Genomic DNA, 14,975 nt, shown 5'->3' with positions numbered 1-14,975 from the left:
GAATTAGTTTGTTAGTTTGTTCTATGGCACTTATCTAGATTGTTCTCCTCTGACTAGATCCTTGATTGTGTTGTATCTGCTCTCAGATGTACGTCGCTTTGGATAAAAGCGTCTGCTAAATGAAATTGTAGAATTTGTCACCAACTGAGCAACACTAGGTATGCATCTGGCTAAACTGAACCTCCCTTTTTTTTAGCCAACAATAGATAAGACATTTTTAACTTTTCTCTAAGTCAGATAATCTGATCATTTGCATGCTGCATTTTTAAGTTTGACCAGAATGTATATAAGACTGAAAACACAGTTCATGCCGTAGTTGATAAATACATACGTACAAATGTCCTCTTTTCCTTGCATGGAGAACCCCTAGAAATGACAGGCTTTCAATGCAGCTGCCAGCCGATGTTCTAGGTTTTGAAAAGCTGATGTCTTGTGCATCTTGATTAAAATCTGTAACATTTACTGGGTTTTCCGATCAATTAGAGCTAAAAGCAAGTGCTGAGAAAACAGCCAGTTTAGCTCAAACATTTTTTTATAGTTACTTTGAAGTGTAAAAGGCCGGCAGCGGTCATGAATAACACACTGTTCTCAGAGTCTGACCTGCATAAACTAATGTTTATTTCAGTGGACAGTGAGTCTGATAACATCAGTGCCACGGGATCAAGTGGAAGAATCACAGTTAAAGTTTTCTCTTCCCCACACAAGTAGATCATTGTAACAGAACTGAAATTTGACCTGCCTTTGTCTGAAAGCACACTCCATCGGCCCTCCAGCCCACTGTTGTTTAGCATTCTTAAAGTAGACAGACTGCTGGGTGGACTGAGCAGCAGCTGAGTGGAAAATGTAAGCCAGTTTAAATGTATGGGATTAGAGGAGGTTTCCTCGACGCACGCTTGGTGAAATATCCACTCAAATAAACACACTCTCTTCAATATATATCATTTTTTATTGTACGGACAGAAAATTATACAATATAAGAATGGAAAACATTCCCTGTGTGGCAAATGAGGAGCCAGAGCAGGAAAGAAACGTGTAAAAGAGGAAGTGAAGCAGGGAGGTGGATGGGTACATGGATGCAAGGAGGGGAGACGCTGGACCAGAACGCTGGGATCTCACTTCTTCTGATGCCTGAGGAGGAAAAAAATAAAAAGAGAGGTGATGCACTCCACTGGAATAATAAAGATCCATCCAAGAAAAAGAACACAGAGACATCAGGGAGTAGAGCAAAAATCAGATAATCAGAGATACTACAAAAAAAATTATCTGTTTTCATTCATGTATGCCATTTGGATTTGAACCAAACAAGCTTGTCTGAATGTGTAGCAACAGAGTGAACTGATACCAGGCTCTGCTCACTGAGCCGCACACGACTAGTACGCTCATGTCAGATGAGACGGATGGCAGAGATGGAGAAGATTCACATGTTTACAACACGTGATTGTTCCCATCATCGGACGGTTCCACAGTTTGTCATGTGGCATTACAACACTGTAAATTTACAATATCAACTTTCAGTTTATTGACATAAACTTGAGAAAAACTGATCGCTGGGGAGGACACAGAGCGACGGCGGCTGTCCTCACAGGCGCCATCTTGTCCAAACTACAGCACCGTATCCATTACGTTTGTGATTAACTACTTTGAACGCTGGCTGAGAGAATGAATCGGAGTTTGTTTGGTTTTCAGAACATCACGTCTGAGATGTTATCAGAGCTTACAGAAACGTCTTTTCCACTCATTACTGGAACTCATTGATGAGATGTTAAATGAATACAAATATATATGTGAACTCAGCATTACATTAGAGTTCCCAGGTGTCATACAGTACATACAAGAGAAGGATTTCTAGCTCTCACTACTGGGAGTGACTATTGCATGTGAGTTGAGAGGCCTGATGATGAATAATAAGTGGTCGACTCCACACGCTGTCAGCAAGAACAGCACGTAATATGAAACATCTGTAAGACAGATATATGGAGGAGAAGCTAGTCCAATGAAAACATAGTGGGCCTTTGTTCTTATGACAAAGCGCTTTACTGACCTTTCAACAAGTGTGCACTCTTACTACTAGTGACTCAGTGATTTACTGTGTAAAACTCCAAGCTGCTGTTAATCTAGAAACTCTGTACAACATGTTACTGCTGCTATCTGCTGTTTTCCGGTTTTGGCATGTCATTGGACAGACTCCTTGGGACATTAAGAGAGAGCCATGATTAATATTAAGAGTTTCACTTGTGCAATTTCTGCTATGATGAGTTAAAGTATCTGGTCTATGGGCTTTTATTAGCAGGAAAAGGTCAGGTTGAGCTAATAATACTGAGAATGATTCAGTTACGTTTAAGAGCCCCAGAAAGCCACATGAAAGTCAATAACAGCTGGAAAAAACAGCAAATATTAGAATTAGAATAAAACTTTATTGATCCCTTCGGTACAAGACCTCAGGGAAATTGCTACACCAGAAAAAAAATTACGGCTTTTACTTACACTTGTACTTTTCCGGTCATGTCTAAATGTCTCTGGTGATGTCTCTAAATTAATTTTTCAAGGGCTCATAGCTGCTCAACAAATCTAACTGGACATGTGGGGACAAGCAAAAATGCCAAGTCCTGACTGGAGCTCTTATCAGACGACTGTAGGGGCACAACACAGTCATGGCACCGTGACTTGGAGTATTTGTGTTCTGGGCATCAAAACCCGTGACCTTCTATTACCGCCTCGGTCACTGTTAACGCTCGGCCCGTCCTGCTGTCTTTGGCGCTGAAACCGAACCCCCGAAGCCAACCTGACGATGATCTCTGCAAAGTTTAATCTGTCACAGCAGCACTTGAACCTCATAAAGAGATGACATAGTACGCACAGAGGCCCTAATTTGGTCACTGACACCTCATCGCTCTCATAACACGCAACAGCGCGCCGCTACATGGGAGGCAGGCCGCGGTCAGTCCAACACAAACACAACGAGCCTCCAGGAATCATTAAGCTTCCAGCTTCATCGGCCAGCACGGCGAGGAGGTTTGCCCTGTGAGCTGGCGTTTTGGAGATGGCAGGGATGTTTACATTCCTCAGCCAGCCACGGGTGAAACTGGGTTAGGCTTTTAAACAGCAGGACAGACCTGCTTTGTGTATTATCACACGACTTTACTTCCTATGAAAACGGTCTTAAAGCTTTGTAAGAGTGTGTTAAGGCCGTAAAGCTACCTGGAGATCAGTCACACAGAATGTGATTTGCAAGCTGTTAAACTATCGCTGTTATGGTCTCTGTGTTGCGCGATTTAAAAACCTGCCGGAAAGGACTTTAAACAAACTGGAAATCACAACAGATTGCTGTTTAATACTCAACATCGATGCCATTATGGAGCTTATAAAGATGCAGGAGCAACAGCTGGGGCAGCCGGATATAGAACGGTGAGCGGGGCGGTTAAAATCAGCAGACACTTCAGGTTGAAGTTATGAATGACTAACAAGGCTCGGGAATAACTCGTGTCAACATACCTTTGCTGTGAGAGCGTTTCTACTCGTCGATGTACTCGAAAGGCTCGGGGGGTTCGGGCTCCTGCTCTTCCTCCTCGATTTTGGGGCCGTGAGCTGAGACGGGCTCCACCAGCTCCTCCTCCTCTTCGCTGGTGTCCTTCATGATGATGATGCCTCCTGTATGGAGCTGTATGGACACAGATGGAGAAATTTACCAAGGGTTAGTGTGGAGCTAAAGGGTGGACGTTTATAACTGACTGATATTGTCTGAGTTAAAAACGCTTTAAAAGAAAAGAAAAGAAACATCAACTTAGGATCCCTCTACACGCCTGGGTCACATGATTCAGTATAAAAAGGTCCTACCGTTTCAGTGTATATCAGCTTTAAGTGTCACAATCAGTGAAAAAACACCACAAGGTGACCTTAAAGCCTTTATCTATAGAAGCCAGGTTTGGGTTTTGGAGCTAAATGTGATTTGTTCCCTGTTTAGGTTTTTCTTTATTTAGCCCTGTCCTCCCAATCCTATATTTCTAGATTATTCTGTATTATCTGTGTAATATTTCAGACAATGCTGCTGAGCACTTAAGGTGCAATATTTCATATATATATTCTGACTGTTATTTTTATTCTTTGTTTTTCATCACACACTGTTATTTTTATACTGTTTATATTTAGCTCTTTTTTTTTTTTTTTTAACCTTGCACTACTTATATATTTATAGTTATAGTCTACAGTACTTATAAACAAGTTACTGCCTCACAAGCCCCAGTTCTGTGTACTTCAGTAGCCAAGCAACGACATTTCATTGCCAGATTCACAATGGTGTTTTGGTGCAATGACAATAAAGAAAGTCTGAGTCTATATTTGGTCTACTGTGCATATCAGTACATCCATTTCCTTTCACTGTCACTGCAGACGAGCCTGAAAAGAAGATCAGAGGCAACAGGAGCTCCCTGACCGTGTTGTGGATAATTTTGGACTTAGTGGATAAGCTTTGTACACCTTTGAAACCCAACTGTTGGCATTTTAGGTTGAAATATTTGAGTGTACCACATTCATTTTTGTATGTAGAAATAAAGGCGTTTCTGCTTTCATCTACAAGAGGACTTCCTGTGAGCTTTGTGAAAAAAAAGCAACAGACATGTGCACCAAAAGTTTGCACTCTGCACCAAGTGTAGGATCGTAAACCCCAGTGGGTCCCAAAGTGAAGGTCCACTCTTGTTCACATCCCCTAAAAAAATGACTTTAATTCGTATTCAAGTGGCTCAGTCTTCCAAAAGACAAAGAAATGTGGTGCATCTGTACGATGCAACGCGACAATTATAAAGGAAGAAAGCAGATGTGGACAAATAAGTTCTGCATAAATCAAGGGTAACTTGGAGGGTTTATTTACTGCAGAGTAAAGGTCAGAGTCAGCAACTGTGTGCTTTTGAGGTCAGTTCGTTCTGAACCAAAGTCAAAAACTGACAATAAAAACATCTCTAATAAGCTCAGATTCATTTCCATATAATCAACTTTCAATAAATCAGACATTGACCAGATTTGAAGGTAAGTCTGTAAAACCTCTTCCCTTCCTAAAGCCGCAGTTGAATCAAAAACAAACCCTTAAAAGGAAAGCAGCATCACAAAACTCCAGACAGCACAGACACCATTCTGGCACCCGATTCAGAAAGCCGTACGATGTGATACTCTGAGCTCAGCACGCTGGACACAAAATCAAACAGTACTTCCTCTTTACAAGACTTGGGTGAACGCTCATTGGGCGACTGCACGTCGTCCTGCCATTTACTGCGGAAAACTGTCAACATTTACAGCAGCACGGCAGCTTTACAGGGCTGAGAAGGAGGTTTCTGGACTTATAGGTTCTTGATGAAGGCCAAAATAAACCAACAGGCTGGATGCTGATATGAACTTTATATTTTAAAAGGAGGAAACTCCTGTTTGACAAACTTTAACACTGTGAAACATGATCTGATTTTTAGCTTTATTGAGTGTAATGTTGTAAATCAGGCTCCTCCTAAGACTTCACAGATTTAATGGAGCTATACATGGGAAAAAAAGGAAGAATACGCACATTTAACACCTTATTTGGGGACTGTGTCGTGGTAGACTTAAAGGAAAGCTCTGGTATTGTAATGCTGGATTAGATTTTGGTCTATTCTGGCTGAAAATTGTGTGTGATGAATTCTATTTCAGTGATTGCCATTGAAAGATTTTGAGTCCTGTAGGAAGCATTATTGTATGTGGACACACAAACGCTGAGTTACCGGTTTGAAGGGCTGGTAGCGGCAGGTCTCTGGCATGGTGAGGACTTTGAGCTGAGCTGGCATCGCTCTGGCTGGATTCTCCAAGAGCTGGAAGTTTGGCTCTGCCTCTTTCTTCTTCTCTTTCTCCTTCTCTTCGTCCTTCTTCTCCTTCTCACCCTCCTGAACCTCCTGTGAGAAAGAATCAGCATCGTCTGCATCAGGGCCACTGTAACTACTTATTTTCATGTTCATTTATTTGATATAGTGTCTGCTTTCACACTTTATCAGATATTTTTTTTAAAATTAAAAACTACTCATTGCTTACAATCATGACCCACTATGCTTCCACAGTCAGAGTCTATTTTTTCTGGTATAAATTTGACACTATTTGACGGCACTGAGGAGCTATGAGTAATACGTTCTGGCAGCAAACACATAAACAAGTCAATGAAGAATGACTTCTAATGGATAATGGACAAAATACATGATGCAGATGTAAACAAAAAGACCAGCAGATCCTGAACCATCTGACCCCAGTTAAGCCAAATAAAATCCAAAGCCTGGGATGTGAGCGGGCCGGACGTTTCCAGGCCCGTCTCTCAGCACCAGAGCTGAGACGTAGCGTGACAGAGAGGATCAAACGCCCCGAGTAAATCTCAATGAAAGTTATACTGGCTCTGGACTGACAGAGTCTGTCTGTGAACACTGGGCGTGGGTGAGTGAGAAAATCAAGACAGACTCTGAGAAAAGAAATAAAGGTAGGTGTGAGCGGGGTCAAAGAGCTGAAGAGGCCGGCTAACTGGGTGTATGCCTCAGTTTCCACGATACGTTTCCATACAGCTGTCATTTCATTTGAAGATCTGGACGTGCTCATTGAAGTGTGTAACTGATTATTACTAGATTATACAACAACGCTCGAACTAAAAACACAGCTACAGAACACGATTCAAGGCTGTATTGCCATGTGGTCGACTGAAGCTAAAGCCAGAGGCACCAAGGCCCTGCCATGAAAATATCCATGTATAATGCAGTGCAGATTATACATTAGACATATAAATACCACCGTCTACCTCCCTGCTTTCATAGCAGTCGAAGGCCTCATCCACATGTAGCAGGGTATCTTACAAAACTGATATATTTTTCTACGATTCGGCCTGTCATCCACACGAAAACGCAGATTCACGGCAATTAAAACGATTCTTTCAAAAACCTCCGACCAAAGTGAAAATCTGCGAATCCTCCGTTTATGCGTCTGCATGTGGACGTCAATAACCAGGTTTTAGGTTTCGAAACGTCACTGCCTGCGACAAAATACGGTCTTTACATCACATATGCGACCTGTGTTTACATTTGGAAACAGCGTGGACGCCCTCAGAACCTTGTTGGCATTGTCTCTGGTCCAGGCCCAGGTACCGCACGGTACGGTACGTACAAGAACACAGGCGAAGGATGATGTTAGGGACGGTTACTTTCCGCCACCGTGCCATTCCACGTCAGAAGCATGTTCTCTGTCTCTTGGGTCAGACCGGGACGCATTGCCAGCTGGTGGGAGAACTTTGAGACGGAAATTATGTTCCTCGAGGAATGGCGTGATAATTTCCGTATGTCCCGGTCGTCGCTCCTGTCGTTGGAGTTATTACATCCTCACGTAGAACATGAATGTAGAATAGAATAGAACTTTATTGATCCCTTTGGTGCAAACCTCAGGGAAATTGTTGAGAATAGAATGTGCTTCACAACGCACTTATGCGGTTAGTTGTGGATTAATTTTTTTTCTAAAAACGAGGTGGCGTGTACGTAAGTTACTTTCTAGACGGAGGGGGAGGACATTCGGTTTTACAAAAACCCTGTTGTGTGTGGACAAGGCCTTAGAGTTTAACATCGTAAAAAAAAATCCTTGTAAATGTTACTTCATATACAATCCAAGGATCTAAGGATCAAAAACAGTCCTTTTGTTTTCGTTTCGGAGGACCACCCATAGTGTAATAGGGGTTAATTTAAGTTCTGCAGATAAAATGGCCGACTCTAAACAATTATCATAAAATAAGTAAATGAATTAATTCAGCGTTTAAAAATGAAATGAACTAAATGAGAAAACAAAAGAAGATTATGAGAAGTAAAGGGGAAGATTGTTTTGAGGGTTGTTTTTTTCACTCACCACTTCCATCTTCTCCTCCTCCTTCTCTTTCTTTTCCTTCTCCTTCTTCTTGGCTTTGGCTGTGATGGAGAGAACAGCGGTGGATACCTGCCACGTAGACAGAAAGAACGAGAGAGAGAGAGACGTTTCCACAATGTAACACAACACCGTTGACATTTAGACCTTCAACAAACAGAGCTTTAAATGTACAAAACTCGTCAACCGCAAACTAAACGCCTTTCATTACATCCTCCAAGAGCATCTATGATTGTGAAGTGAAGCAACTGAGAAAAATAGGCCAGAGATGCTAAAATAATAAACAGAACAGGCAAGAAAATGACGAGTCTCACAGAGAGGGTTTGAAATTATTCACAAATCAATACCAAGCCAGATCAGTTTTCTTAAACTAATAATTTCAGAAAAAGGAAAGCAAAACACGCTGATCTGTTGCGGCGCCTCAGTTCTCACCTTCTCCTTCTCTTTCTCTTTGGGAACCTCCAGAGCTGGTGGGTAGGCGAAGGTGGAGGGCTTACAGTTGGAGCGGTACTGCACCTTGGGCATCTGAACAGAAAGACAAAAGGAAAGACGGTTAGCTTGAATGATATCATTTTAAGGCTAATAATCTGGCTATGGCCACTTTAGAGGAGATAAATGACAAACAAAATCAACTGATGTTACTTCTGAGGTGATTTTTAGACACTTCAGTGGCAGGACTCTGGGAATGGAAATGTTCATCTGTCTGCCACTTCTGTCAAAAGTGAAACAGCTCTGCAACTATTGCATTCATAGCAAATGAATTCAGAACAGAGATCCATGTTTCTTTAATTTAATTGGATGATCTTTAGGGTCAACCACAGGCCAAAATTTTAATTTATCCAATACTGGATAACTGCCAGACTGACAATGTATTGGCCTCTGTTGCATATGTGTTAAAAGCTCGTTAGCAAGCGGTAGCATGCTAACAAGCAACATTAAGTGGTGAATATTAAACTGTTCACAATGCTGCTAGCATGGCTGTACACTGTGAACACATTCCACATTCTGATGGAAACAAACAGGCTTCAAGTTTAAGCTGTTTTCTGCTGACCAAACTTTCATCAGTTAGCTGCACCTGATGACCGCTGCTGTTAACAATCACTGGAGTCCATTTAGTTTGACTGTCTAGCCAACTGCCAATTCTAAGAATGAGCTCTGTCCCAACCAGAAAGACTGTTAATGTCTTTGAGACTGATCACGGCTTTACGTAATGCGGAAATTAACAGAGCTAAAATTACACTCTCTCCTTGATATAATTTGTTCCTGTGCCATGTTTACTTCCGTTTAGTTAAAATGATGAGGTGTTAAAATCCTCAGCAGAAAGCAGAAATCCTCTGAGCACAGCAGGATCAGGTTAGTAAAGATGCAGGATGGGAATTCAGCTGCTGAGATTCAGACTGAGTAGTGAACTGAAGGGAAATGCGAGCTGAAGATTCATGTTAACCTTTTGCGGCAGGAAATATCGAGTCAAAATCTGCTAATTTAGTGCAGGCTCAGATATTGCAAACGTAAATCTAGTGCGGCTCACAGAGAAGAAACAAGTGGAAAGGAACATTTCTGTGATGTTAAAATGCAGTTAATGCAGATTTGGCCATTTCTATGAAAAACAAATCATTTTTTACAGAGAAATACTAGATAGATTCATTTAGATAATTAAATTAAACTTACACTTAAGTGGTTGACTAGTTAGACCAGGGGTGTCCCATCCTGGTCCTCGAGGGCCACAATCCTGCATGTTTTAGATGTTTCTTTCTTCCAACACACCTGATTCAAATGATCGGGATCGTTATCAGGCTTCTGCAGAGCTTGATGATGAGCTGATCGTTTGAATCAGGTGTGTTGGAAGAGGGAAACATCTAAAACATGCAGGATTGTGGCCCTCGAGGACCAGGGTTGGACACCCCTGAGTTAGACGAAAGAGGGAGCACTTGATACGGTGATGTTTTCTCTCAGAGCAGCAGACTTAACCTTAAGCTAAAATGAAGGAGTGCTCTGTCAACTCCACCGAGACAAACATAAAAGAAGATCTCCAGCCACAGCAGGACCAGGTGCCTTCTGTTTAATATAAGCCTTTAAATTATAACAGTTGACTGAAACTAAATGATTTAACTGTCTCCGACACAGCACCGCTGCAGCACAGTGTGTGACCAGGAGCACTTTGTTTTATATATCACCTCATAATCCAAATGTTTCACTGCAGTATGGAGGCTAAGAAAAAAGAAAAAAGAAGAGGCAGAAATGTGATTTTTCTTGTATAGCAAGAGCCTGGACGCTAAACTTCAGTGGTTGGTAAATGACAAGGATGTTCTTTGTGCGATGGCGAGAGGCTTGTGCTGTGTAAACATGTCCTGATGAACCTCGCCAGGATGCAGCGAGTCTGGAAAACTCTGCTGTGCCCCACCTTCTTTCAGCACTCCATCCCCAGTGTATTATTTGGGGATTTACACCAATTAAGTTCTCCAGTGCCTTGTAAACCTGAGGATGCACAATACCCAAAAGTGCGTCGATGTCCGTGGTGTCAGGTGCAGCTGATTCGGGTAGCAAAGAAGAGATTAAGCCCCTCTAATATCAGTTGAAGACCACAATATGTCACACTGATCCCTTGGCATCCGTGTGCGAGTGGCAGGCTGCCAGAACAGGCCGACAGTTGGGAGAGCCTTGTTATGGATAGGCTGCTGGTGACAGTTGTTCCCAAGGCGAGGGGCTAAATATTTTCTGCGCCAGAATGCAATGCCACATATAAATTCAACTGCCAAATTTAGCAGCGATACCCTGTAGTCCTCTTGTCAACTGGGGTTTTACTACTTCATACATTCTAAATGCACAAAATCGCATTTTAAGCACCGAAAAATGTTCAGTGTAAGAACGATTATCTGCTTTGAAAATCCCTTCAGGAACAGTAATCTGAACAAGTCGAAACGCTTCAGTACCTTGAGGTCCTTGTTGAGGCCGATGATAGCAGTTGGTGTGAAGGCCAGTGACAGGAAGTGGGAGAGGGGGAACCAGAACCAGAACTGGGTGAAGACCAGCAGGCCGACCACCGACGGCATGTGAGTGTGACCTGTCCTGGACTGCAGGGAGATGGTCACGTTACGTCCACCTGCACAACACAAAGCAGAAAGGTTAGAGAGGGTGTGACTATCACGGAAGAAGCACATGACATGGAACGGCTATATCTAAAATTCCCCTGCACTTCATATTGTCGTACTTTTCCCAGAAAGAAATTCTTGTCTGTCTGTCAACAAGTGAATTGTTTTCCACTACTGGAGCTGCTCTTACAGTTAGACTTTGACTGCAGACAAAATATTCCACAATGCCGGTGCAGGATAAGGTTTTCAAAATGGATTAGGCACATTGTCTGACACTGCTGGTGATGAGAATCAAAGAGAATCAAACTAGTTGTGAATTTTGATTAAATCTGATTTACAGAAGTCATACAGAAAGCAGTGTGACTTTCTGCTGCATTATAAACTAATGGGAGGCAATTTGAGGACATTTCAGGGTGACATGGAAAATGTGAATCAGGTCAGGGCTGACAAGGAGCATGCCCAGAGAACCTCAAGTATACAATACCGATTCCTGACACGTGTATAGTAAAACGGAAACAAAAGAAATGCGTTTGGAGTTCTATGTTGAGCTCCACTGGCAATCAGCATCTACAAAAAACCTCACAGTTCATAAGCTAACCTGAGCAGGAGAAGAAACACTTAAAAGGGGATCTGTTATTTAAACAGAATGATAAAATGGTTCAGACAGCTTTTTTTTCTTTGTTGTGGCATTTATTACTGATGGTTAAACATGCTTTTTACAGCTTGGCACAGAAATCTTAGGATGAGGGAGAGTGAGGTTAACAAGCTTCCAGTCCAGGATGTCCACCACCCAGAGACGGTTGTCTTTTGGCTTCAGAGTGTCTGATCTGTTCAACTCGGGGCAGGGTTTCAATTACAGGGACACGCTGGCAAGCCTACGAAACCCAGGAATGCATTGTCTACAGTATCCTGCATCTAAATTTCCAAAATATAGGTCTCATCCATTACTGCTAGATTTGCGTTACGGAAGAGATTAATGACTGATCTACAGTAAAAGAGGTGCGTCAGCTGTCCCGAAAATTCCAGATAGCTTTTCCAGCTGCATCAGAGCAGTTACCGATTATATAGAGCCAGTTTCAAGCTCGATTTTGACCAAATATTTTTAAAGCAATATATCTGGGTTTTAAATATTTTGCATCTTGATGTTCCAAGATCAAGACGATGTGCCTTTACCTCCTTTTTACTTACACCTGGTTACACTAAACAGTCCTGTAATAAATCCTACCTTCATGAACGTTCATATTTAGGTCTTTAAAGTTTTAGAGGTGGTGTTAAACCATTCTGGAGGCTGTGATTTGCAGTTTTATATTACAATATGCTGTCATGTGTTCCAAATATTCTATCCATTTACATCACTGAGTGGACTGAATGAGTTTTATTCAGATGTACCTGGAAAATGAGAACACACTTTACACAACACAGAAGTGAAGAGCAACCGTTACAATGCTGCAGATTGTGTTTATCTCTTGTCCTTCTTAAGTATAACTGCAGCAAGATAAAAAGATTAAAAAAACCTGTCATGCTAATGTGGCATAAAAACAAGGAAAATTCCTACGAAGGACTTGTATGGACAGATGTCTGTACAACCGATAACTTCTCACTGCGAAAGTTTGTGCTCCTTAAAATAAAACGTCTAAAAGGGTGATTAACAGGGATCAAGGGTGCAAACAGGACAAAAGAATCAGTCTTTCTATGACAAACCACAGGAGGGATGACAGGATTGAGGGAGGGGGAGGAAGAGAAGACAGGAGGTAACCAGGATGAGCTGCTTGTTTCTACAGGGGAGAAGAGAAAAACTTTCCCTGCCAAAGGAAGGTTACTGGGGAGGAGCCCTTCCATCTAAAAAGGAAATCAGCCTAAACAATACCACTTAAATCATCTGCTGCTATCTTGTTTTGCAGGGATGATTTAATCTTGACCTTTGAACCAACACTGAAATCATTCCAGTTCCACAGATTGAACGCTGTTTAGAACGACTTTCGAGGTCTGTTCGCCTTCACAACAACCGGCTGCTTAAGAGTCTCTTAAACACTTGAGAAGTTGAGTACACTTGACGAGCAGGTCTCTCTCTCTCTTTCTCCTCCCGCTCGCTGTTTTTGCCAGCTCTCAGTTTGGTGGGCCAATTTTCATTCCAAGGAGTTGATGAGGGAGGTGTTGGAATAGCTGTGATCCCTCAAAAGGTGTAACGTGACTACATCAACAACCGGCCTGCGTGTTTCGGTTTAAAGACGAAACAACTGAGTCCCATAAAACAGAAAAGAACGGGCATGTTTTGTTGCTGTAATGTGGGAAAACCTGCTAATTTAAGATAATTAATGGACTGTATCAATTAGTGGGAGAAAGTCTGCAAATGAGCGGCGTGAGAGAGGAGACAGAGATGCAGAGAGGGAGACGGAATGAGCGGGAGACGGACATTTCCTGGGTAATGAGCACCAGTGATCATGAAACTGAGCTCTAATCGCTTCCGCCAGCCAAATTAAATACAATTACCCCTGCACCTCAAACACCCCCTGAAGCCCTAGAAGAGCCAGAATAATAAAACATTCATGCCACATGAGTTTAAATAGGTCTGACATACAAACAAGAGTGGTGTGTAGCCTGTTTAAATGCATGTGCCGCAGTGGACTGTATTGAAAACTTGGATGGCACTGAGGGCTGGGGTTTGGCCAGGAGAGCAGGAAGCAACGCTGGGAGTGTGTCTGCAGTCTGAAATAGACACCAGTGATCAGGGTTCGTCTGGATGGTCTCATGATTAAAATCCTGTGTCATCAAGACGGCTAATCTGCTTACAACACAATAACTATTAAACAGCAATGCAGAAGAGGCAGAGTTAATCAAGGGGCAATATTATGACTAATGAAAAATATTCACAGCAACTCAAACCTTTCATCTAATGCTGCCAATACTTGAGATCGGCTTCACTTTGTGTAACTTTCAACACCTGATAGTGTATTTAGACAGCAGCGTATAAACATAGCTGGTTTCTTTCTCGCTTTGCACACGGGGTTTTGTGTTAGCACTAGAAAATAGGTTTCTGCTCCTGCCTACATTGAGCATCTGTTCATGCATGTGAATGTAGGGGTGCTCTGCTTTGTGTGAGAGTGTGTAGCTCTCCATGTGACAATGTACAGCTCTCTAGGACCTCACACACACAAACACAGGCTGCTTGCTTGTGTCCACAAACACCCGCACAGACACACAAACACAGAAACCATCAGACAAACAGTAATCACCAGGGGGAGACCAACAGGCCATATGGCTGAGAGCAGAGCAGAGCAGAGGTGGGACCGCCAGGAGCTAATGCACCTTAGCATGATCTGTTCCAGAGACACAGTGCACGGGTGGTCAGCCAAAGAGGGCTCGCTTGAGCGCAAAGGAACTCAAATTAAGACACACACGAAACCACAGGCCCACATAACATTTAAAGCACTTCACTTGTTTTACCGTGTAATTAAGAATTACAGATGTTGGCGTATCCTCCTGAGGGGAGAAGCCAAATGCTGGACCACATCGCAGTTTCATCTCTCGCTCAGTGACAGACATGCATAAACCCATCGCAGCTCTGTTTGAAGACTGACCTGCATCGAGGATTCCCTGGGCCAGGATGGCGCCGAACTTGGCCATAACGTCATCGTGCTTGTCGTTGATCACCTTTGCATAAAGCTGCCTGAACTGGTTCACCTAGAATTACAATGAAATTTTGGAAAAAGTTATTTAGAAAGTTTAGACTTTGTCTCTGCAAAACAGTGTGCAAGAGAGGAACATTACTTTTTACTAAGCTGGTCTGTACCACCTTGTCAGAGGTTCTTTAAAGAAAATGGGATCGCAGAGTGTGCACGATCATCAGAATATTCACATCACAGCCACATCAGCATTTCCACACCCTTGCGTATGGCGTGGTACCTATGGGAGTCCAAGCACTGACTGCATACCTTGTTAGCCACAGTGAAACCTTGACTAAATGCTGTGCTGGGTAGGCATCAGCCAATTGGGTCC

At 42.5% G+C, this 14,975-nt stretch overlaps 1 protein-coding gene across 1 annotated transcript in view; it reads right to left on the bottom strand.

The window, feature by feature from the left end:
• Positions 1–927: 927 nt before the first annotated feature.
• Positions 928–14,975, bottom strand: part of psmd1 (proteasome 26S subunit, non-ATPase 1) — a 41,609-nt gene continuing 27,561 nt past the window's right edge. The window contains exons 19-25 of the mRNA XM_008287566.1: positions 14,558–14,660; positions 10,821–10,990; positions 8,323–8,415; positions 7,876–7,962; positions 5,739–5,906; positions 3,493–3,658; positions 928–1,128 (exon numbers count right to left, since the gene is read on the bottom strand). Coding sequence (XP_008285788.1) covers positions 3,512–3,658; positions 5,739–5,906; positions 7,876–7,962; positions 8,323–8,415; positions 10,821–10,990; positions 14,558–14,660 — 768 coding nt within the window. The 3' untranslated portion in view covers positions 928–1,128; positions 3,493–3,511. The remainder of the gene's footprint in view (positions 1,129–3,492; positions 3,659–5,738; positions 5,907–7,875; positions 7,963–8,322; positions 8,416–10,820; positions 10,991–14,557; positions 14,661–14,975) is intronic.

The sequence above is a fragment of the Stegastes partitus genome, unplaced genomic scaffold (assembly GCF_000690725.1).
Source record: "Stegastes partitus isolate 25-593 unplaced genomic scaffold, Stegastes_partitus-1.0.2 Scaffold507, whole genome shotgun sequence".
In the NCBI taxonomy this organism is placed as follows: domain Eukaryota; kingdom Metazoa; phylum Chordata; class Actinopteri; family Pomacentridae; genus Stegastes; species Stegastes partitus.
This window is presented reverse-complemented; position numbering and strand designations above follow the sequence as displayed.